This window comes from Oncorhynchus masou, chromosome 12 (genome assembly GCF_036934945.1).
Source record: "Oncorhynchus masou masou isolate Uvic2021 chromosome 12, UVic_Omas_1.1, whole genome shotgun sequence".
Classification (NCBI taxonomy): domain Eukaryota; kingdom Metazoa; phylum Chordata; class Actinopteri; order Salmoniformes; family Salmonidae; genus Oncorhynchus; species Oncorhynchus masou.
The window spans coordinates 64,458,478-64,482,972 of record NC_088223.1 but is presented as its reverse complement, the minus strand read 5'-3'; the positions used below and the strand labels follow the sequence as shown (position 1 = coordinate 64,482,972).

Here is a 24,495-nt window from a genome sequence, read left to right as displayed (position 1 = left end):
TAGCAATGCACACTACTCACTCTACACTCTGCCTCTTTCTAGACAAGAAAATACAGTACATGGTAACATTTTACAAACAGCTGACAGGTATAACACTTTATTACTTGTTATAAGCACCTATGAACTATAATGTCTTATTATAAGGCTTATAACATGTTATTTCTCTCCAGGAAGCATATATCTAAGGTAGAGGTCATTCAGGCAGGTTTTTGCTTGGCAGGCTGACTGATATTGTTGTGCTCCATCTCACACGTGTCAGGTTACTGTATCTAAGTCCCCAAAACAATTTCACTGTTCTTTCCCTGCAGGTGATATGTCTCCTGGCTTTGTTTTGCTTACAAACAAGCCTCACTATCAGTTTTGTAAATTCATCGGTCACTCGTGGTCTGAACAAGGCAGTTCTTCAAGTAACAGACTTCTGTTGTGTAGTGACATTTTTACTACTGTTGCCAAAGCCCCTCACTGCTCCTAGCCCTACACTGCCCAAATACCTACTTTCATGCCAGTGGCCTAAAATAAAAGCTAAGCAAAGCTTTGTAAAACTGTCCACTGAGAGCAAGGCTAGTTTCATCATTTAGCTCAACACAGCTGCTGACGTTTGCCAAGCTTTTCATTGCTTACACAAATCTCAAAGTAGCCGGACCATAACAACATAACATCAGCCGGTAACCAGTTCATGAAAGATCGTTCTGGTTGAAACAGTGATTCCACTTTGGTACTTGGAGCTAAATCAGGTGCTGCAGTAGTGCTAATGACAGCCTAATAAACAGGCTAGCCAACTTTTGTTCTACATCCTGTACAGGGTCATACACGCACACAAACTGTGCTTGTGAAGGTGTATCAATCCCTATATCGGTAACTCATCATTATCATTCATGATTTGCGGTCTCATGCTGCTCAGTAAATGTCCGATGAGGAGATCCAAAGCGTTTTCCTATTGAGCTCAAGCCTAGTTATTAACTCAAGCTATATTAACGCAGGCTTTCCAGCCATACATCATTAGCACAGATCCCCTGTTTTGGCCTCAGTCCATGTGGGTAAATAGATATTATGTCTTACAGTCATTCAGTACGGGTTATAGATGTTTTACTCCTTAAAGGGGCATCAGTTTGTCTCAGTTTGATTAGGTGAGTGAAAGGGCATCAGTTCCTTTGGAATTTGATACTGAGGCCGAGCTTTTCCCAGTCTGTGCCACACGGCGATGAGAGGAGACAAGACGACAGGTCTCTCTGTACATCACTCCCTTTAATAATAAGTCCTTGAGAACAAGAGTGGTCTTCCGTAACAAGTCCAGGCATGTTGCCAGCATGTGCAATTAAAGGTCAGGACAATCTAACTCTCAGATATTCCATTGATTGGTATGAGAAGAGGACATACCAATACACCCATAATTTGTCCACAACAGAACATCTTGTGACATTTGCAAAAGTCTTCTCTCTCACCTTGGAGCTGTTGTCATGGGAACGCTGGTAGCGTTTCCAGCGGCAGCCATAGATCCCAGTGAGGAAGGACAAACACAGCTGCTTCTCATAGACCTGCTGCAAGGGTTGGTGCTTCACCATGCTCCTTCAGCCTCGGCTCGCCACCGGTCCGCTAGCATCCCACACTGAACAGGGAACACTGCAGGGAAAAAAGACAGGAGTCAGAAACATATTGAAGATAATTCAAGACTGGAGAAATAATTTTGAGAGGAGAAAGTAGAAGGAAAATGTGAAAATATTATAACTTGAAGGAAGATAGGCCAAAAGGAATTTGTTGTCAGAGTGTTTATGTAGAAGACCATTTATTCCATTTTCCAGTTACTCAACATGGTGCCTGTCTTTTCATTAACTGAACTCCATGGTGATCGTTGTGAGGAACAACAGGAACCCTATAAAACCTGCATGAATACTGTGACTTAGTCATGTAAGGGGTAGTCGGGTTGTGGATCAGTTGCACTCTGGTAGGGTTGGGCGGTATCCTGATTTTCATACCGTTCCTGTACCATACTGGGTATACAGTGTATGTACACACACACACACACACACACACACACACAGCATTCGGAAAGTACATGTTTTCCACATTGTTTTCCACATTACAGCCTTCTAAAATGGATTAAATAATTTTTTCCCTCATCAATCTAGACACAATAACCCATAATGATGAAGCAAAAACTGTTTAAAATATTTTTGAAAATGCATTAAAAATAAAAAAGGGAAATATGACATTTACATAAGTATTCAGACCCTCTACTCAGTATTTTGTTGAAGCACCTTTGGCAGTGTTTACAGCCTCGAGTATTCTTGGATAAGCTTGGAACACCTGTATTTGGAGAGTTCTTCCCATTCTTCTCTGCAGATCCTCTCAAGCTTTTTCAGGTTGGATGGGGAGTGTCGCTGCACAGCTATTTTCAGGTCTCTCCAGAGATGTTTGATCGGGTTGAAGTCCAGGCTCTGGCTGGGCCACTCAAGGACATTCAGAAACTTGTCCCAAAGCCACTCCTGCGTTGTCTTGGCTGTTTGTTAAGGGTTATTGTCATGTAGTCTCCCAGTCCCTGCCTCTGAAAAACATCCCCACAGCATGATGCTGCCACCCCCATGCTTCACTCTAGGGATGGTGCCAGGTTTTCTCCAGGTGTGACGGTTGGCATTCAGGCCAAAGAGTTCAATCACTGTGTTCTTGGGGACCTTTAATGCTGCAGAAATGCTTTGGTACCCTTCCCCAGATCTGTGCCTCGACACAATCCTGTCTCGGAGCTCTATGATCAATTTCATCGATCGCATGGCTTGGTTTTTGCTCCTTATATAGACAGGTGTGTGCCTGTCAAAATCATGTCCAAATAAATTGGATTTACCACAGGTGGACTCCAAGTTGTAGAGACATAAAGGATAATCAACGCAAACAGGATGCACCGGAGCTCAATTTCGAGTCTGATAGCAAAGGGTCTGCCTGCTTATTTAGAAATATTTGCCTACCTAATACCTATTTGCAAAAATGTCTGAAAACATATTTTCGCTTTGTGATTATGGAGTATTGTGTGTAGATTAATTAGGAAAATGGTTTATTTAAATCAATTTTAGAATAAGGCTGTAACGTAACAAAATGTGGAAAAATTGAAGGGGTCTGAATACTTTCCGAATGCACTGTATATATATTTATAACTCTAATTTTGGGGGTTGGGGTCCCAACAAATTACTAGAAAATTCCCATAGCGGACACTAGCTAAATGGTAAGAAGCGCAAGCAAACAAACAAATTGCCAGGACAGACAACCCAGCTCATAAAGTTATACAAATATCTTGAAAGGCTACTCACAGTTTGCTGCACACACAAAACAAATATTAGACAGCAGGGATGTTGATCCAGAAAGGGATTGATTGTATGTTATAACCAAGAAGCATAATATTGCCATCTAGCCACTTAGCTAGCAAGTTAGAAAACCAAATAGGTATCTGGACCTGCAGATCATTTATTTGGCACATCTAGTTATAAGGCGTGGCATAACACATAATGCTTAGAGCTTTAGTAGGCCCCTTTAGTGGGGCGGTATTGAAAATCATACCGTCTGTGTTTCAAATACACCGGTATAGGGTATATACGGTATATTGCCAAAAGACTTCACTTGGCAACCAAGCACACATCAGCACATTTTACAACAGCCTGTTAAAATAACAGTATACCTGAAAAAGTGGCCCAGCACGTCCAGCTCCCAATCACTTCATCCTTCACAAAATATTGGTTGTCTTGGTTGTATTTAAAAATGTCCTCTTGGAAAGCTGTCGCGGTCATCCCCCTCTTCAAAAGGGGGAGACACTCTCGACCCAAACTGCTACAGACCTATATATATCCTACCCTGCCTTTCTAAGATTCTTTGAAAGCCAAGATAACAAAAAAACAGATCAGCGACCATTTCGAATGCCACCGTACCTTCTCCGCTATGCAATCTGGTTTCCGAGCTGGTCATGGGTGCACCTCAGCCATGCTCAAGGTCCGAAACAATATCATAACCGCCATCGATAAGAGACAATACTGTGCAGCTGTATTCATCAACCTGGCCAAGGCTTTCGACTCTGTCAATCGCCACATTCTTGTCGGCAGACAACAGCCTTGGTTTCCCAAATGACTGCCTCGTCTGGTTCACCAACTACTTCTCAGACAGAGCCTAGTGTGTCAAATCAGAGGGTCTGTTGTCCGGACCTCTGGCAGTCTCTATGGGGGTGCCACATGGTTCAATTCTCGGGCCGACTCTGTATATATCAATGATGTCGCTCTTGCCGCTGCTGATTCTCTTATCCACCTCTACGCAGACAACACCATTCTGTATACTTCTGGCCCTTTTTGGACACTTAACTAACCTCCAGACGAGCTTTAATGCCATACAACTCTCCTTACGTGGCCTCCAACTGCTCTTAAATGCAAGTAAAACTAAATGTATTCTATTCAACCAATCGCTGCCCGCACCTGCCTGTCCTTCCACCATCACTACTTTGGACGGTTCTGACTATGTGGACAACTACCTAGGTGTCTGGTTAGACTGTAAATTCTCCTTCCAGACTCACATTAAACATCTCCAATACAAAATGAAATCTAGAATAGGCTTTCTATTTCGCAACAAAGCATCCTTCACTCATGTTGCCACACATACCCTCGTAAAACTGACCATACTACCGATCCTTGACCCCAGCGATGCCATTTACAAAATAGCCTCCAAGACCCTACTCAAATTGGATGCAGTCTATCACAGTGCCATCCGTTCTGTCACCAAAGCCCCATATACTACCCACCACTGCGACCTGTACACTCGTTGGCTGGCCCTCGCTTTAAACTCATCGCCAAACCCACTGGCTCCAGGTCTACAAGTCTCTGCTAGGTAAAGCCCCGACTTATCTCAACTCACTGGTCACCATAGCAGAACGCGCTCCAGCAGGTATATCTCACTGGTCACCCCCAAAGCCAATTCTTCCAGTTCTCTGCTGCCAATGACTGGAACCAACTGCAAAAATCACTAAAGCTGGAGACTCATCTCCCTCACTAGCTTTAAGCACCAGATGTCAGAGCAGCTCATACATCACTGCACCTGTACATAGCCCATCCGTAAATAGCCCATCCAACTACCCTCATCCCCATACTGTATTTATTTATCCTTTGCACCCCAGTTTCTGTACTTGCACATTGATCTTCTGCACGTTCTACCATTCCAGTGTTTAATTGCTATATTGTAATTATTTCGCCACTATTGACCTATTTATTGCCTGACCTCCCTTATCCTACCTCATTTGCACATGCTGTATATAGAATTTTCTACTGTATTATTGATTGCATGTTTGTGTTAATTCCATGTATACCTCTGTGTCGTATGTGTCGACTGCTTTGCTTTATCTTGGTCAGGTCGCAGTTGCAAATGAGAACTTGTTCTCAACTAGCCTACCTGGTTAAATAAAGGTGAAATAAAATGAAAAGAGTTCTTTCACACCCCTCTGGAGAAGATGGAAACATTTCCTCAAATTTTAAACACCTCTGTTCTGTAGTCAATGACTGTCCTTCATTTGTTGTATTACTCTTTAGTTCAACATTTTCATCTTGACAGTCATTTAAAAACAGCAGTATACAACATTACCTTTGACAGTGGCACAATGCAACTACTGTAGTAGGAACCTTTCTCATGGCTTCATATTACATACACACAACAAAAAAGGGTCAATTGTCTGAGTCGATTTTGTGAACCAGTGACCTTTAGTTATCTTTCTAGCTGCAGTTGGACGCACAGCCAAATTAGCCTAGAAGCCACAGACCAGAAGTATTAAACTGGAACCAGAGCACACCTTCAGGAGTTAGTAGTTACAGTACACAAACACCACTCAAACATTTATGAGCAACAAACAAACAAGAAACTGGAGAGGTCCCCTGACATAGCAGAGATGGCAGGTAAAACATACTCACATGATGAATATAAAGCTGGGTAAAGTAGCCTAGTCCCATAGTAAATGAGTGAACAATTTCCAGTTTCAGCCTTCCCAGCAATTATTATTAACTCGGCACCAAATTAGCTGAGGCTGTCACAAGAGGCTATGCCAAACCCCATGTGATACACTTTCCAACACTCAATAAAAGTATTGATTACTTCTAAAACAGAACATGATTGCACTTTTGGTCCATTATATCTTCTAGGTGGTGAAATAAAACAGGTCTCACAGCTGGAGATTGCATGTGGCTGGCTAACACAAATACAATTTGTGTGTGACCATCTGGTTGTCTGGGAACCCTAACAACAAACTACAGTATGAACACTTCCAACATTAGTGATATCGCCCACACAACTTATTAGTAATAAAAGGCAGAGAAGCTACATTGTTGAGTTGTCACATCATTCAATAAGAAAAAAACTATAGTAAAATTTAAATGATAAATGAGTGGTTCACTATTTTACATATTTCCTCACCCTGAAAGTAGTCTATGGGCCAGGGGAAACTGCAATCCATGGTTCAGTTGTCTTTAAACAGCCATTAGAAAACATTAGCTAACTTTAGCCACTGCTAGCTAAAAATCTGGTGATCGGGGCATGTGATCATGTTACAAAAAAATCCAAATTGCCTCAAATCAGTCCAAATCAACTCCATATTTGGTTTGATATTACTTAAGTGATTCAGAAATAAATCAATAAAATGTGCTCACATGCCCCCATCACTTCCATAGATTTTTAGCAAACAGTGGCTAAAGTTAGTTAACCCGAGGTTGTGTGTTGAAGTCAATATACCCAGAAGAGGATGGAAAATAGCTGTCCTCTAGATACACCATGGTACTACCCCAGAGATTGCTGTTGAGGCTACTGTAGACCTTCATTGCAAAACTGTGTTTAAGCAGTTATTTGGTGACATCTGAATATAGTTTTATCTAAAACCTTTTTAATGTTTCAATATTTGTATTTTTATGAAATTCACTGAGTAGGATGGTCCTTCCCTTCCTCCTCTGAGGAGCCTGGTATGGTCGGTGTCGATGCTTTTCTGGTTATCGCCGCAACTCTAAACATCAGCGACATCCTCTTAGTTTCTCGACCTCAAGCTGAAAATCAATCCTACATGAGAACTAACGTTATCAATCATTGCCAACAGCTACATTTCCACTATCTCCTCTACTCTGTTGATTTACCATGCCAGCCTAAATGAGATAAGCAAGGAAATATTGATTGGTCTTTTTAATCACACCAGCGGACCGGGTGAGCGTCAGTGAATGGCTGTCACATGAGGACATAGAACAGTGACAAGAGCCCATTTCCTGGGAAATCTTCCCAGACAAAGAAAGCAGTACACTTTCCCCTGATCCTTATCTCCTAACAGACAGTTTCTCAGAACGGAGAAACAGAGAGAGAGCGTGAGATTGAAGATGTGAGAGGCTGGAAGGTGCACGCGCTTAGAAAAGGTGCTATCTAGAACCTAAAAGACTTCTTCAGCTGTCCCCATAGGTCCTGTGTTGCTCAAATGGAAGAGCATGGCACTTGCAATGCCAGGGTTGTGGATTTGATTCCCATGGAGGACCAGCACAAGCTAATACTGTAAGAGAGTCTGCTAAATGACTAGAATGTAAAATGAGAAACCTTTTTGGTTCCAGGTAGAACCTTTTTGGGTTACATGTAGAAACCTTTCCACAGAGGGTTCTACATGGAACCCAGAGGACAGCCAAAATACCCTTTAGTAACTTTTTTTTCTCTCGATGAGTGTAGCTGTATGGTCTGGTCTCCTCAGCTCAATGAAGTTTGATTACAGCTACTGTACCAGGTCCACTGTTTCCATTTTATTTATTTTCTGGCTGTTTTAGGTGTTACTTTGGAATGAATACATGTCACATTCCAGTTAAAAATATATATAAATATACAGTGGGGCAAAAAAGTATTTAGTCAGCCACCAATTGTGCAAGTTCTCCCACTTAAAAAGATGAGGCCTGTAATTTTCATCATAGGTACACTTCAACTATGACAGACAAAATGAGAAAAAAAAAAATCCAGAAAAAAAAAAATCACATTGTAGGATTTTTAATGAATTTATTTGCAAATTTTGGTGTTAAATAAGTATTTGGTCAATAACAAAAGTTTATTACAATATTTTGTTATATACCCTTTGTTGGCAATGACAGAGGTCAAACGTTTTCTGTAAGTCTTCACAAGGTTTTCACACACTGTTGCTGGTATTTTGGCCCATTCCTCTATGCAGATCTCCTCTAGAGCAGTGACGTTTTGGGGCTGTTGCTGGGCAACACAGACTTTCAACTCCCTCCAAAGATTTTCTATGGGGTTGAGATCTGGAGACTGGCTAGGTCACTCCAGGACCTTGAAATGCTTCTTACGAAGCCACTCCTTCGTTGCCCGAAAGACCCAGCCACGTTTCATCTTCAATGCCCTTGTTGACGGAAGGAGGTTTTTACTCAAAATCCATTAATTCTTTCCTTTACATGGATCAGTCGTCCTGGTCCCTTTGCAGAAAAACAGCCCCAAAGCATGATGTTTCCATCCCCATGGTTGGTTGCTGATAATGGGCCTCTGTACGCCTATGTAGATATTCCATAAAAAAAGTCATTTCCAGCTACAATAGTAATTTACAACATTAACAATGTCTACACTGTATTTCTGATCAATTTGATGTTATTTTAAATGGACAAAAAGTGCATTTTGTTTCAAACAAGGACATTTCTAAGTGACCCCAAACTTTTAAACCATAGTGTAGTTAGAAAAAAGGCACATTTAGAGAGCCTCCAAAAAGGCTGAAAATGTTGATCTAAAAAAAATATTAACAGAACACCTGGAGATTATTATTCCCAACTACAAAACACTATTCCTTTTTTAGAATTAGAAAAGTTATTCAAGAATTATTTCCAAAAATGCACTCAACAATTTACTGGATTCAGTAAAGTAATATGGGATTTTTTTCTGGTATTATGTTTTAATACACCAATAAAAAAAACACACTTAGCGATAGAGTTTAGAGAATGAAGAGAGTGCATCTTCTGGACATGAAATGTATTATACATAAAACATTTTTTAAAACCTTTACAAATGTATACATACAGGACAGAGAAAAGCCGAGTCCTGATATCATTTGGGACAACTTTAAGGCGTACATTAAAGGGATGATAATATCATATTCTGCACAAATTTAATCTGATTTAGTGATTTCTTTTTCTTTCATTTTAAAATCTATCTTCGAAAAAGCACATATAAAAAATCTTTACAAGGTAAAAAGAGAATTCGGAACTTGAACAGTACGATCTTACTATCTTTTACTTTTGAAGAAAGCCTACAACTACAGGTTAACTCAAATAAAGCATACTACTTAATGGCATTCACCTCGTAAACATCTCACAGCTCTCACAAAACAAATATGCTAAACCAGTTACAAGTTAAGTTAAAGATACAAGTGGTAATTAGAAACAATAATGTGATTAATGACCATTTTAAAAGCTTCTGTGAAAATGTATATAAATCAGAATTAAACAGTTGAATGGATCCAATAGCCTAAGACTCAACAACTGAAGCACTTAACGGACAAAAAAAAAAAATTCACTAAAAACAGATCATCCAAGAAAAAAATATTAGATACTGTTAAAACATTAGCACAGAGAAAAGCACCAGGAATGGATGGCTTTCCCATAGAATTTTATTCAACATTCTGGGCCAAAGTAACCACCTATTTACACAAATGACAATACAAAAAGGCACGCAATTCAGTACTTCCTAGTTCCACGTATCAAACAATTATTCCAGTTAAAGTCAGGAATGTCTGGAGAGGCCGTGCTGATTGTAGACCCATAAATTGAATACATTCTGACAATAAAATAATAACAAAGCTTATAAGCAATAGAAATGGCAAAAGTTTGACGAGACTTGCTACATATCAAGCAGGGTTTATTAAAAATAGACACTTACAAATACAAGAGCATGTTTCAGTTTAATACAATACACAACAAAAACAAGATAAATCTATCAATAATTGCTGTTGATGACGAAAAGGGTTTTGACCGTCTTGAATGGCCTTTCCTATTCAAAACTTTGAACTTTCCAGCTGAAATAATAAAAGTTTAAAAAAATATTGTATAAAGCAAAAATATACACAAATAATACTTTATCTGATTAATTGCTTTAGAAAGGGGCAGAAGACAGGGATGTCCTCGCTCCCCCCACCTGTTTGTACTAGCAATTGAACCGCTTGCAGAAATAAATTAGACACATAACATGTATTGGTAAACATGAATATAAACTAAACGTATTTGCAGATGAACTCCTGATATACCTGACCAATATTGAAAACTCAATGACTCCTTAGCTAAAAATATTTTCATTATAAAATTTAAAAAATCACAGGATATAAAAGTAATGTGAAAAAAAAGAAGTAATAACTCACTATCTACAGCAATCCTTTAAGTGGACCACAAAAAAATATTAAATACTTATGATGCTAAATAAGTAACAACAAATATATAAAGAAAACTGAATTCCATTACGCAACAATTTTACAGCAGATCTAATTGAATTAAATAATCTTCCCATAAATCTTACAAGTAGAATAAACCTCTTTATAATGGCATGGCGGCCAAAGTTTAATTTTTTTATTTTCGGTAATACCAATTACCTCTCCGAAGACATTCTTTTAAAAAGTATACGTCGGTCATAAGACTTTATATGGGGATATAAAATTACTAGAATAAAAAGGAAAGTTTTACATCTTCCTAAGACTGAGGGTGGTTTTAAACTTCCAGAATTGGAATTACATCAACTCGCTACCTAAGGCTTTTACTTGCGACATACACTGACTATACAAAACATTAAGGACACATCTTTCCATGACATAGCCTGACCAGCTGAATCCAGCTGTCAAAACTACTTCAATCAGTGTAGATGAAGGGGAGGAGACAGGTTAAAGGATTTTTAAGCCTTGAAACAATTGATACATGGATTATGTGTGTGTGAAATTCAGACTGTGAATGGGCAAGACGAAAGATTGAAGTGCCTTTGAACGGGGTATTGTTGTAGGTGCCAGGTGCATCATTTTGTGTCAAGTACTGCAACACTTCTGGGTTTTTCACGTTAAACAGTTTTCCGTGTGCATCAAGAATGGTCCACCAGACAACTTCACACAACTGTGGGAAGCATTAGAGTCAACATATGCCAGCATCCCTGTGGAACACTTGACACCTTGTAGCATTCATGCCTGAACTAATTGATGCTGTCTGAAGGCAAAAGCGGGGGTGCAACTCAATATTAGGAAAGTCATAATGTTTGATATACTTAGTGTATAGTTAAAATGCACTAAAGAGGAACAATTGGTACATATTGAAGATGCTTTAGCTCATTCCCAGAATCTTTTCATGTGTCTATTTTCAAAAGGATAAATCGAAGAACATTAACAACTGCATAGTTAAGAACACTATAGCAATATGGAAGAAAATGAAACAAATTCTACAAGAACCAATATCACTTCCTAAAAACACAACCTTATGGAACAATCCTAGGATAGCTTTTCAGAATTCACTGATTAGTTTTCCATGTGGACCAATTTAAGGCATAGAAACCATAAATGACTTGGCAACCGGAAATACACTTCTAGGCCCTTTATAACACTTGCCTGGTTGTTTGTCAGTAACCCAGACAGCTTTTTAGGTCCATTGCTTGAGTATTTAGATAAGCTGATTCTAAACCCGTCTTCCCCATAGAATCCCCATGCAACATCAAAGTTCATCATAAATACCTCCCAAACACACATCTCTGGCCTATCATGACCACAATAGTCCTTGTAATTACTTTCCTCTGCACAATTTTTCAGCTGACTTATTTTAGTAGGCACATTTTTACCAACGTATTTTGTTATTTTCATATTGAATTCCAGGAAGTTGATTAATGCGTGCCGCGAGTCAAGACCGAGGTCGGGACTTCCGAGGTGGGCGTGGTTGAAGGATGTAAACAATCATTTTCTGTTCTCACTCCCTTACAGTATTTGCTGCCATCATCAAATTTAATTAGAGTAAAGAATGTCAGATCGAGAACAAAGAGGAAATTGGAGACGTGCCTTATTTTCAGAATAGTACTCGTGCCATTTCGGTTTGTGACGGATTATACTGGAGGCTGAGTTATTCCATTTGCAGCTGACCAAGAGAAATTAGCTAGAGAGAGACCAGAAGAAGAAATGAGCCAGAAAGACAGGAGCGAGCAGATGTTGAGGAAACGGGCTTTTCCCAGAACGCACGGTGACTGGTGGTGCAGTTGCGGGAGATGCCTACCTCTACCAACAGACAGAGAATGTGTCAGCTGTCGATAATGGAGGAGGTAGAAAATCAGACTGACAATGCAGTAGAAGATGGCATGTGTGTAATTAAACACTCCGATTTCTTGTCTCACATCAATCCTGGTGTGCTGGAACCTTTCTTTAGAATGCCCAGGATCAACTGGAAACATTGTGCCACACCTGACAGTCTAAATGGAAAGCTCTCTGAAGCGTAAGTGTTTGGGCTAATATTACTCACAGGCAATATTACCTCTAAGATGGGTGCGTGTGGGCGCCACCCAGAAGAACCATCAGCACGCGCAGAGAAGCACGAGACTGAACTTCACTCAACTTTCTAGTTTTCCGCTTAACACTCATTTTTTCCATCTACTGTGGGAATTGTGATCGAATCAACGCACTAACATATAAAAAAAATAACTATGCAAAAAATGTTATTGTGGGCAGGGCGCAATGGAGTAGGATTCTATTGCATTGACAGGCATGACTCAGGCCCATACTCTACACAAACATAACCAAACAGAGCTGCAGTATCGCTATCGGCAAATAGACCATTGTCATATATGGATCTGTGCCAATCACTTTGAACTGGACTGTGTTTACAGCATGAGTGGTCGCGGGTCAATGCGCTTGTTTTGAGATCAAAGCAAGAAGGAAAAGTGGATGAAAAGGTTAATGTCAATCCCTACAAGTTTTTGTTAAAAGTCTCATGGAATGTAGGCTGAATTATAGAACAGCTATTTCAATGTTAAAATGTTATGGGATACATTTTCGCCATTGTTTTTTTTGGTAGACCACTTACACTATGATCAAATAACTGGAACTTAAAGCGGTTACAGCCTCAGTGTTCACAAGTAAACACACACCAGAAGTTGCACAGAATTTTCACAACATTCAAGTTTGCGCTCAACAGACCTGAAATGTTCTCAGTGCAGAAACATTTTTTTGGGGGAACATTGCTCAGAGGATATTTATATTACTCTAATAAAAAAAATAGCCTACCTAATGACACTCTTCCAACTGTATTTTTGATTATCCTGCCTACACCCCATAATTTATCTGGCTACTGTAGTCCCCTTCAAGTTTGTCTGACAATGATGACATGCAGGTTTGATGCGCGCCATAGAAATAGAATGTGTAGGACGAACACTTCACAATATGGGTCTACATAAACAATAATTTATATTAGTGTAAGAAGCATAAAGTCATTTGTGCTTGTAGAGAAGAACATGTTACTTGCAATTGCCAGTCTAGCTTTTATACCAATAATATCCTAATTAGCCTGTAAACCCACACAAAAGAGAAAGAAAAACAGCTGACCACTAAAACCCTTTGAACAATGAGTTGGCTATACTGTACATTCTGTACAGACAAAGCGAGACATCAATAGTATTGTGGCATGTAGCCTATCAGTTAGAATGTTGGGCCAGTACCCGAATGATTGCTGGTTCAAATTTCTAGCCGACATAGGCAGATTTTTCACTATGTGCCCATGAGCATGGCATTTAATCCTAACTGTTCCTGTTAGTTGCTCTGGATAAGAGCATCTGCTAAATTACCTAAATGTATGTGCCATCATTAATATGACTTATAAATTAACATGATTAATGATCCCTGAGCCTGTTATATTTTATGTTGTACAGGCCGAGGCCTATTTATTTTCTTGATTGTTGTACATAACATTGTCATGTATTTATTTTCTGTCCCTCTAGAGACAATACAGACTGGTCTCTAATCGGATCACCCTGGAGTGGATGCTGAGGGGAGAACATCTAGGTCAAGGTCAACGACGGATACTCCCAGCCTCTGTGGTGGCAGAAATTACATCCAACCACCCTGACCCCAACAGCCTCATCATTGGATTCCAGGAAGTTGAGGAATATTTAAAGAAATAACATTGTAGTTCAATAATTATTTATAAACAATTTAATGTTAATACAAAACAACAATTACAGTTACTATGCCATTCACACCGTCACTCAGACGAGGGATTTACAAACATGTTCCTGGGGAGCAGCTGTCTTGTAGGTTTTCACTCCAACAGGTGATGTTGATTAGGGTTGGGTTGAAAAACTATAGGACAGTAGCACTCTAGCTAGAAGGTTTGAGAACCGTGGGGTTATGTAAAACAAAGGGAAGATCCCAATTTGCATCCTCTCTCCTTCTCAAAATGTATTGAATGAGAAAGCCAGAGGACCTCTGGCTTTCTCATCCAATGTGTTTTGAGAAAGAGATGAGGATGTGAGGATAATGCAGTTGAGAACTTCAAACAGAATCCTACTCATGACTCCATGTGCTGGCTCATGCCTGGGAGGCAGCCTGGTTCCAAATGGAGTAAAACACACCTATCTGGGCGCCCAAGCCAGATTAGTTGAATCCTTTCATTGAATAGAACGGGTGTTCTCATTCAAGACAATGATGGCATATGGGTGGACTGCCGACCTTTGTGACTGTACCCATATGAGCAAACCAGGAAGTAAAAGCAGAAAATGTACAGTGGGGCAAAAAAGTATTTAGTCAGCCACCAATTGTGCAAGTTCTCCCACTTAAAAAGATGAGGCCTGTAATTTTCATCATAGGTACACTTCAATTATGACAGACAAAATGAGAGAAAAAAAATCCAGAAAATCACATTGTAGGATTTTTAATGAATTTATTTGCAAATTATGGTGGAAAATAAGTATTTGGTCACCTACAAACAAGCAAGATTTCTGGCTCTCACAGACCTGTAACTTCTTCTTTAAGAGGCTCCTCTGTCCTCCACTCATTACCTGTATTAATGGCACCTGTTTGAACTTATCAGTATAAAAGACACCTGTCCACAACCTCAAACAGTCACACTCCAAACTCCACTATGGCCAAGACCAAAGAGCGGTCAAAGGACACCAGAAACAAAATTGTAGACCTGCAACTGGCTGGGAAGACTGAATCTGCAATAGGTAAGCAGCTTGGTTTGAAGAAATCATCAGTGGGAGCAATTATTAGGAAATGGAAGACATACAAGACCACTGATAATCTCCATCGATCTGGGGCTCCATGCAAGATCTCACCCCGTGGGGTCAAAATGATCACAAGAACGGTGAGCAAAAATCCCAGAACCACACGGGGGACCTAGTGAATGACCTCTTGTCATTGCCAACAAAGGGTATATAACAAAGTATTGAGATAAACTTTTGTTATTGACCAAATACTTATTTTCCACCATAATTTGCAAATAAATTCTTTGAAAATCCTACAATGTGATTTTCTGGATTTTTTTCTCTCATTTTGTCTGTCATAATTGAAGTGTACCTATGATGAAAATTACAGGCCTCATCTTTTTAAGTGGGAGAACTTGCACAATTGGTGGCTGACTAAATACTTTTTTGCCCCACTGTATAGGGCTTTTGGGGTGACCGTATTACCGCCACACCGGCGGTGACGAGTCATGAAGGCAGTCAAATTCCATGTGACTGTTTAGTCTTGGTAATTTGGCTTCTCCAAGCTCTGATGCTGCTAATGGTCATTCGTAGCCTACCAAACTTGCTAACTGCCTGGTACACAGCACTCCATTGTGACATCAATGCAAATGTAATTTAAAATCAATTCAAACTTCATGAGAGCCAATGATCTCATGTTGAGCAACATTTCCATAGGCTTGGCAATTGTGAGAGAAAAGAGTGATGCCTATAGAAAGCTAATGGGGTCTTCCTCTATTTAGAAGAGGGCTAGGCCTACTATATTTATTTGTCAACTTTTCTAATATTAATAACATTGCTTATCTTTACAACAGGAGTATCTCTTTACAACAGGAGTATAGCCTACCTGGCTAGCATGAAAATAAATCTGGGGAAAAGCGTCCTCCATTCGCTATTTAAGTGCATAGATGACATGTATTTTTTCCCACTGCCCCTGTTTCGAGACAGGTGCATGATAATGTCCCATTCTAAATCAAAACAAATTTCACACACATTATTTAGTATAAGACAAGATTAAATCAAGAATAGTCTGATGGGTGACAATCACTTGTGAATGATATATTATCACTTTTTTGAGTGACTTTTTCGAATCATAGTCGCACACCTCATGTACCCATAGGCCTATATGTTTTGATAAGGTTTGCAATCATAACTAAAATGGGCAAAAGAAATCTTGAAGAAAAAAAAAATAAAAGAAAAAAAAATCACATAAATCCACTTTGTTACATCCTGTTCTGTTTCGTCTGTCTTGTGCTTGTCTCCACCCCCTACAAGGAGTCTCCTATTCTTCCCCATTATCCCCTGTGTATTTATACCTGCATTTGTCTTTTGCCAGTTCACCTTGTTTTGTCAGGTCTTACAAGCGTATCTCATTTATCCAGTTCTCTAGTTATTGCTTTCTAGTCTTCCCGGTTCTGACTTTTCTGCCTGTCCTGACCCTGAGCCTGCCTGCCATTCTGTCACTGATTGACTCTGCCTTGGATTACAAACCTTTGCCTGCCCTCGACCTGCCCTTTGTATAATAAATATTCTAAGATCCGAACTATCCGCCTCCGGTGTCTGCATCTGGGTCATATCCTGAGTCGTTATAGTACGAACTGGCCATGACTGACCCAGCAGACTCGGGCAAGCTCCACAACACAGTCTCCCTCCAAGGAGCCACCATTGGAAGACACGAGGAGTTACTGCATAACCTTGTGGAGGGACTCCATATCTTGGCGGAACGCCACGACCATGCCTTCCATGCATTGTTGGAACAATTCTGCAGACTATCTACTAGGCAGCAAGCCACAACGGTAACCTTCCAGACTCCCAGTAACCCCTGTACCAGCGGTGCGTCTCTCCAGCCTACCCCAGTTTCCCGAGAATCCCGCTTACCTCCTCCAGGAGCACTAGGCTGGGGATCCTGGAACCTGCCGGTCGTTTCTCTCCCAGTGCTCCCTCATCTTCGAGCTACAGCAATCTTTGTTTGCTTTGGATCATTCGAAGATAGCGTATCTTATAACGCTGATGCCCGGGAGGGTGCTCGCCTGGGCTAGGGTGGTGTTGGAGCAACAATCCACCGTTTGCCTTAGTCTGGAGGATTTCATGACGGAGGTAAGCTGTGGGCCATACAGGGAGTCTCCCATCTCCTATTACTCGCACTCCTCTCTAAACCTCTCCTTGTGTCTTTGTGGAGAAGGAGGACAAGAAGGACTCTGCGCCCATGTGTTGACTACAGGGGGCTTAATGACATCACGGTAAAGAAACATTACCCTTTTACCACTCTTCTCTCCGGATTTCGAGCCTCTCCAGGGGGGCGACCATTTTCTCGAAGTTGGACCTTCGGAACGCCTACCATCTGGTTTGGATACGGGAAGGAGACGAGTGGAAGACAGTCTAACACGGCTAGTGGGCACTGTGAGTACCTAGTTATGCCATTCGGACTGACCAATGCTCCCGCAGTGTTCCAGGATCTGGTCAATGACATGCTCCATGACATGTTGAAACGGCTTGTGTATATCTACCTTGACGACATCCTTATCTTTTCCAGTTTGGCTCAAGAGCATGTTCTCCACATCCGACAAGTCCTCCAGCGCCTCCTGGAGAACCAGCTGTTTGTTAAAGCTGAAAATGTGAATTCCATCGCTCCACTCTTTTCTGGGATACATCATCACTGCAGGGGACATTCAGATGGATCTTAACAAGGTGACAGCGGTGGTGGAGTGACCCCAAGCCACCTCCAGTGTAGCTTCAAAGCTTCTTGGGGTTTGCTCTTTTCTACCGCCGCTACAGCACCTTGGCTTCCCCCCCCCCCTCTGCACTCACCTCACTCAAGGTTTTGTTCACGTGGTCCGCAGCTGCTGACCAAGCGTTTTCAGATCTCACGCATCGATTCACCACAGTCCTCATCTTAATCCATTCAGACCCGTCCCGTCAGCCCGTGGTGCAGGTCGACACCTCGGACGTTGGAGGGAGGGGGGGGTCGTCCTTTCCCGGCGTCCTGTCCAGGATCAAAAGCTGCATCCCTGACCCTTCCTCTCCCATTGTCTTAATCCCGCTGAGAAGAACTACGACGTGGGAAATTGGGAACTTCTTGAGGTCAAGGCTGGAGGAGTGGAGACACTGGCTAGAAGGGGCAGAACATCCATTCTTAGTGTGGACCGACCAAAAGAATCTGGAATATCTCCGCACCACCAAGCACCTCCGCTCAAGGCATGCTCATTGGGCTCGGTTATTCACTCATTTTAATTTGACCATCTCCTACTGCCCTGCGCTCATTCCTCTAACCTCACCTGCCATCCCGGCTACCACCGGACCCTGGCTTTCCTCCGACAATGGTTTTGGTGCCCCACCATGGTTCCTGACGTCTCCACGTTCATCGCCGCCTGCATTGTGTGTGCACAGAGTAAGACTCCACGTCAGGCCTCCTTCAAACACTCCCTGTTCCTCACTGCCCCTGGTCCCATATATCCCTGGACTTTGTCACTGGTCACCCTCCATCCGATGGCAACACCACTATCCTTACGGTAGTGGATAGGTTTTCCTAAGCCACCCATTTCATTCCCCTTCCCAAGTTACCCTCAGCCAAGGAGATGGCTTAGCTCATGGTCCAGCACATTTTCCAGATCCATGGACTTCCGGGTGACATGGTCCTCAGTTCTCATCCCGATTCTGGAAGGCGCTCTGCACCCTCATTGGGTCATTGGCCAGCCTTTCCCCGGGTTTCATCCCCAATCTAATGGCCAGTCGGGGCAAGCCAATCAAGAAGACTCTTCGTTGCCTCGTCTCAAATTGTATTATAAACCAATAGGAGAATGGTTAAATTAGCATCAGTTTGACTTGGTTGCATTTAGGCGGTCTCATTCGGGGATCTGAGACCCCCCTGGGCTCCCCGTAATTCGCACTCTGGTGACCATGGTCATTTGGCTGACCAATAACTGTCATGCGTGTCATCATCATAACCAGATGTTATGCGTGTCATCATCATAACCAGATGTGACTGACCTAGCGGACTATGCTAATAAGACTAACCTAGCAATGAGGACTAGCAGATAGTAGTTCTGTGCAGATAGCAGATAGTGGACTGCATGTTAATAAGAGTTATTAAACATAACTCACTGCCTTGTCTCCATCCTGATACATGACCTTTACATCCCTACTATCATGTCCTCTTTAGAGGTTACATCTCTATCCCAGGCAATATACCATATTCCACCTCTCTCTGGGGACATATTGTTTGTAAATCACTGGCGACCTAAATTCACATAACAAGACTCAGAGAAAGAAATGCTTGAGCATCAGATTATGCAGATCCGCGTCGGTCCAGTCGCTGTTTATTCATTGTTTGACTTGTATGGGAACACCCCAGCCCAGGGGAGATACTTCCTGAAGACCTAGCCCAGAGTGGCCCACCATGCTGGCGGGAGCTGGGCCGTGGGCACCCTGCCAGAGTCCACATCCCGAGACGGGACCCCAGGAGAGGGTCACGCAGGGCTGTTCAGCCTTCCATCACAAGGGAAAGATTTTACCCAGGTCAGGTCAGGCTGACACACTGTGGCTTTTCAGAACAAGAAATCTGATGACAGGCTAAATATTTGTCTCTGTTAGGCTATTCCATTCAAATGAATAGTTGAACACAAAAGTAAAGGCCTTCATTTTTCTTCTGAATAGGAGTCAAATACACAGAAAGACATGTGCTAGAGGGATGAAGTGTCAGCTGAAAAACACTCATACCTTATAATCAAACTGCCTTAAACAGAGACTAAAGTTATTTTTTGCAATAAGTACAAGCACTCCTTAGGGTTTAACATATCAAACTGCCAATGGTTGATGCAGTTAACTGGAAGAAAAAAAACCTATAACAAAGCTTTTCAAGCTATTTGGAATGTAATATTGACCCTGGGCAGGAAAAACAATCTCTGCTAGTAAGACTTCGGAGACCTTTAAAGGATCACTGCTGGGAGTTTCATAACTGGCACCTTTCTGTAGCTACCTACTGGGCACACACTCATTGAATCAGTGTTGTTTCCACAACAACATTTCCACGACTACCTAAGAAGACTCTGGTTCTCTCTGGGTGTTTCTCTTCCTTTACAATCGGTTATAGAATTAGCTTCCCAGACAATGTTTTAGGACCATCCTCTCAAACGATATCAGTATTTTATAAATGGCCTCCAAGACGATAGCGGTTTGCTAGAATTGGCCTCAAGCAATAGTCCCAGTCGGTATTCACGCAATAATTCCCCCCATTGTAAATAAAATAAGCAACTTCGTCATTAATTTTATACAGAAATAACAAACAAAAAAATGCAGAAAAACTGCTGTGTTGTACAATGTACATGTAGCCAGGTAAATAATCCCGACCTACGGTTTGCAATGCTCCCACTTAGGGAAATAGAGCTTGCAAGAAGAGCCCTCAGGCTTCAGGCTATTCGGTGTGGGAGAGTGGGAAATGTGGGTTCTCTGTGTCCAAGTAGGCTACACGAAGCTATGTGTGTGGAAAACATTTCATCACAGGTAAGATATTTAACTTGTTTAGTAGTCTGTTTGTAACTCCACTCACTACTTGTAGCTGTATAGTTTGTTGGTGTTGTTGGTCTTGGCCCACTTAAAGTGGAACTGGCAGCATTTTAGCAACATGAAATCTTATAAAAACTTGTTCATATACACCCCCAGGAAGAATGACACTTTTTAACCTTTTCATATGTGAGTTCCAAATATCTCTAACGATCGCCCCAGCAGGAGTTGTTTTATGTACGTGATGTCAGAATGCATTCACTGTTCCAAAATGGGATTGTTAACTGCCTGTTGCGTAACACACACACACACTGCCTGCTAATTACCTATAGGCTGTTTCAACATGTCAATTTCCAATTATTTTCTAACAAGTTGTATTTTCTAACAACAGTTTGAATTGAGGTGTGTTTTGCCTCATTAATTCACACACAAGTAGCCAATTTCAGTGTTGTGGACAATTTATGTTTGAGGCTTTCCCTCTGAGGACAGCCCTTACCCATTTTGTCCACACATCAAGTATGCAGACTTGCACGAACTGGCACATTTTCTGGCTGGTGGTCACTTTGCCACCATTGTTGTTTTCCTTACAAATAATAACTTTGGACAAGTGTGCTTTTCTATCGAAGTGCCTTATTTTCTCTATATCATGCTGTCGTTTCTACTGTAGCATGAAGTATGTATGTATGTATGTATGTATGTATGATAAATATATTTACAGTTTTATTCACGTTTTCAATTACTTGTGACAATTATTACATAAATTGTAACGGACACCTGATGTATGTAAAATGCTTTTTTGAAGCTTGTACTGATCATAATGAGCTAATGCTAAGCTATTTGCGGCACCATGTTTTCTGACATTATACAATGCAGTCTGGGTGTCACGTAAAAGTCTGTCAGACCAAAGATGTTATAATGAGGTGAAGGACTGGTTCACTCATCTTTCATGTAAACTTCCTGGCAATGAATTAAGGGAAGTGAATGATTGTAGATGACACAGCCCCTTCGACATGCGTACTGCAAACAGACAACTCATCTCCTCTTATTATCTTTGGTTAACGCAAAAAAACAAGTGCGCACAAACCCATCGTTGGATTACTTTCGATTTCAAGAAAGTGTTTTACTCAATTATTTAGATCAATGTTGAGCTCAACCGTAATGTGACAATTTATAAATAGTAATTGCCATTAACCAATTCATATTGTGTTTGTCAGCTAAGCGTTATCTAAATATCACCGCAAGTGTTATGTAAATATTTCTTCAGTTAGCACTAGGACTAATGTAGCTTACATTTTCCAGTTTGGATGACTGTGTATGCTGTTGGTACTTCTGTGAATGTCTGAACATGGCATCCAAAAATAAACTTCTTATATTCAGGACATAATTTTATAAGGACTGTGTTTGTGCAAAATGTTTGTGAAAAAACAGTGTGGCTAGCTCAAAAGCTGACTGTCCAGTTGATTGACGCAATAATCTAAATAAGCGTTCTAATCAAACCGGTCTGAGCTTCCACTGCAGGGACCACTGTAGAATGATCACTCTTTTGTTGGTATGTGTGAAAAGGTTACAAAAAAATTCTGACAAGCGAGCACTTAGATATGTGACTTGTTTCAGGAAACTAGGGGTGTCGCGCGTCACTACTTCACAGGAGCGCCATTTGAACGTAAACTGTTTTTCAAATCAAAATGCGTTTTTTTTTTTTGCATAAATGCCTTCTGGAACGTGAACTTACATGTACCTTAATAACAAACGTGTATGCCATCTAATTACAAAAGCAATTGTTATAATTACAAGCCTAGTTGGTTTAGTCATGGAAAAAAAGTCAGCAAATTTTCCGCTAGCCATGAGTGGCTGAGATAATGAGTGTGCTGGACATGCCGAGAGAGGAGTTCGGATTGGTCTGCCATGTAGCACTTTCTGTCTATAATATGAGCTGGTCAGTATGTGTAGGTAAATCAGCGTTAGAAAATATTTTTTTAAAGATATCACGTAGTATAACAGCATAAGTGTTGTGCTCCACTTTCTGGAGGACCGAGTTTTGAAATTAGTGGAATTAGAGGATGATACCTAAGGAGATGGAGCAAATTCTGGTGTCTGATTGCAAATATGCAGACGGAGTCAAAAAGAGAACACACAGAAGGCTGTTGTATAAAAAAAAAAACCTATCTGGATTACATCGTCAAACTAAGGGCAACAAGGGAGAAGAGTCTGTCCAGGTATATTGGTAAAAGAGTCTAGTTAGCTACATTCAGATATTACACATTTCTAATTGTCAGAAAGTTGTTTTCATTTCAAGTTAGTGTACTGTTAGCTATCTAGCTAACGTTACGTGCATTATCTGTGTAGTAATATTATTTGCATCCCAGAGCTATTTGAATTGGTAGTTGTAGCTTAATGTTACCTATTTAACATTGAACATGGTTGGTTAGCTACCTGCAGATTTATGCAGGGTAGTAACGTTATGAGTTGGGATTATACTTCATTGTTTAGTTAGCTACAAAATACTCCATTATGCACATAACTACTTCAATAGAATGTTTACGATGTCACTGCGACAACTATCGGTAGACGTAGCTGGTAAATTCGCTCTGGCTATCTACTCTGATTTCAGTACACTCGTCTGAGCCCGTGACAGAATAACTGATGAATTTACAAACGCTCAACACCCGTTTAATATGGCCGATGTCAGTAAATGTTGGCAAAAAAGGGTGATTTCATTTGCCAGCAGCACAGTTGCAGTCACCAATGCTCTGGATAACATAAAAACAGCCTAACCAGCTCTGCTAGGGCATGTAATATGGTCATAATGAGCTGTTGTTTTCTCATTTGTGTCTGGAAGTAGCTAGCAAGATAGCCAACATTAGCAAGTTAGCTTGGGTGCTTGACTGCTGTTAGGTCAGAACACTCAGATCAACCCTACTCCTCCGAGAGCAAAATGCTCTGAATTTACGAACTGACAACGCTTAGTTTACAAAACACCCAGAGCTCACTCTGGCACTCCAGATTAAATTTACAAACACACCCGCAGTATAAGACAGGCATTAGTCTTGAAATCTTTGGTTGTTTTGTACAGAGCTTCAAATGTGAATCCTTAAAAAGATGGAGCTAAAGCTTAAGAGGGTGTGAAAGATACTGAATGGGTGTAGACAAAGAGGAGCTCTCCAGTAGGTACAAAAACATTTAAGTTGATCAACTTTCAAGGCAGAATTAATTTCACATGGTTCCTCAACTGAAGTGCACGATATACAATTTTCTAGCTCGGAGTCTCACCTTTTATTCAATGTAAAAACACTTTCAAATTTTGCTACAGAAGACAAATGAAGGCAGTCGTTCACACATGGTCATTTTCAAGACTTGATAAATTCTTAGAAGTTTGGGAATTACGTACAGTTGAATTCGGAAGATTACATACACTATAGCCAAATACATTTAAACTCAGTTTCAAAATTCCTGACAATTTATCCAAGTAAAAAATGCCCTGTCATATGTCAGTTAGGATCACCACTTTATTTTAAGAATGTGAAATGTCAGCATAATAGTAGAGAGAATTATTTATTTTAGCTTTTATTTATTTCATCATATTCCCCGTGGGTCAGAAGTTTACATACACTCAATTAGTATTTGGTAGCATTGCCCGTTAAATTGTAACTTGGGTCAAACATGTCGGGTAGCCTTCCACAATAAGTTGGGTGAATTTTGGCCCATTCCTCCTGACAGAGCTGGTGGAACTGAGTGAGGTTTAGGCCTCCTTGCTCGCACACGCCTTTTCAGTTCTGCCCACAAATTTTCTATAGG

At 40.8% G+C, this 24,495-nt stretch overlaps 1 protein-coding gene across 2 annotated transcripts in view; it reads right to left on the bottom strand.

Moving 5' to 3' along the window:
• Positions 1 to 24,495, bottom strand: part of LOC135550658 (glycerophosphodiester phosphodiesterase domain-containing protein 5-like) — a 46,342-nt gene that overhangs the window by 13,863 nt on the left and 7,984 nt on the right. For both annotated transcript variants that reach the window (XM_064981670.1, XM_064981671.1), the window contains exon 2: positions 1,443 to 1,620. In XM_064981670.1, the coding sequence (XP_064837742.1) occupies positions 1,443 to 1,562 (120 nt within the window). In that variant the 5' untranslated portion in view covers positions 1,563 to 1,620. The remainder of the gene's footprint in view (positions 1 to 1,442; positions 1,621 to 24,495) is intronic.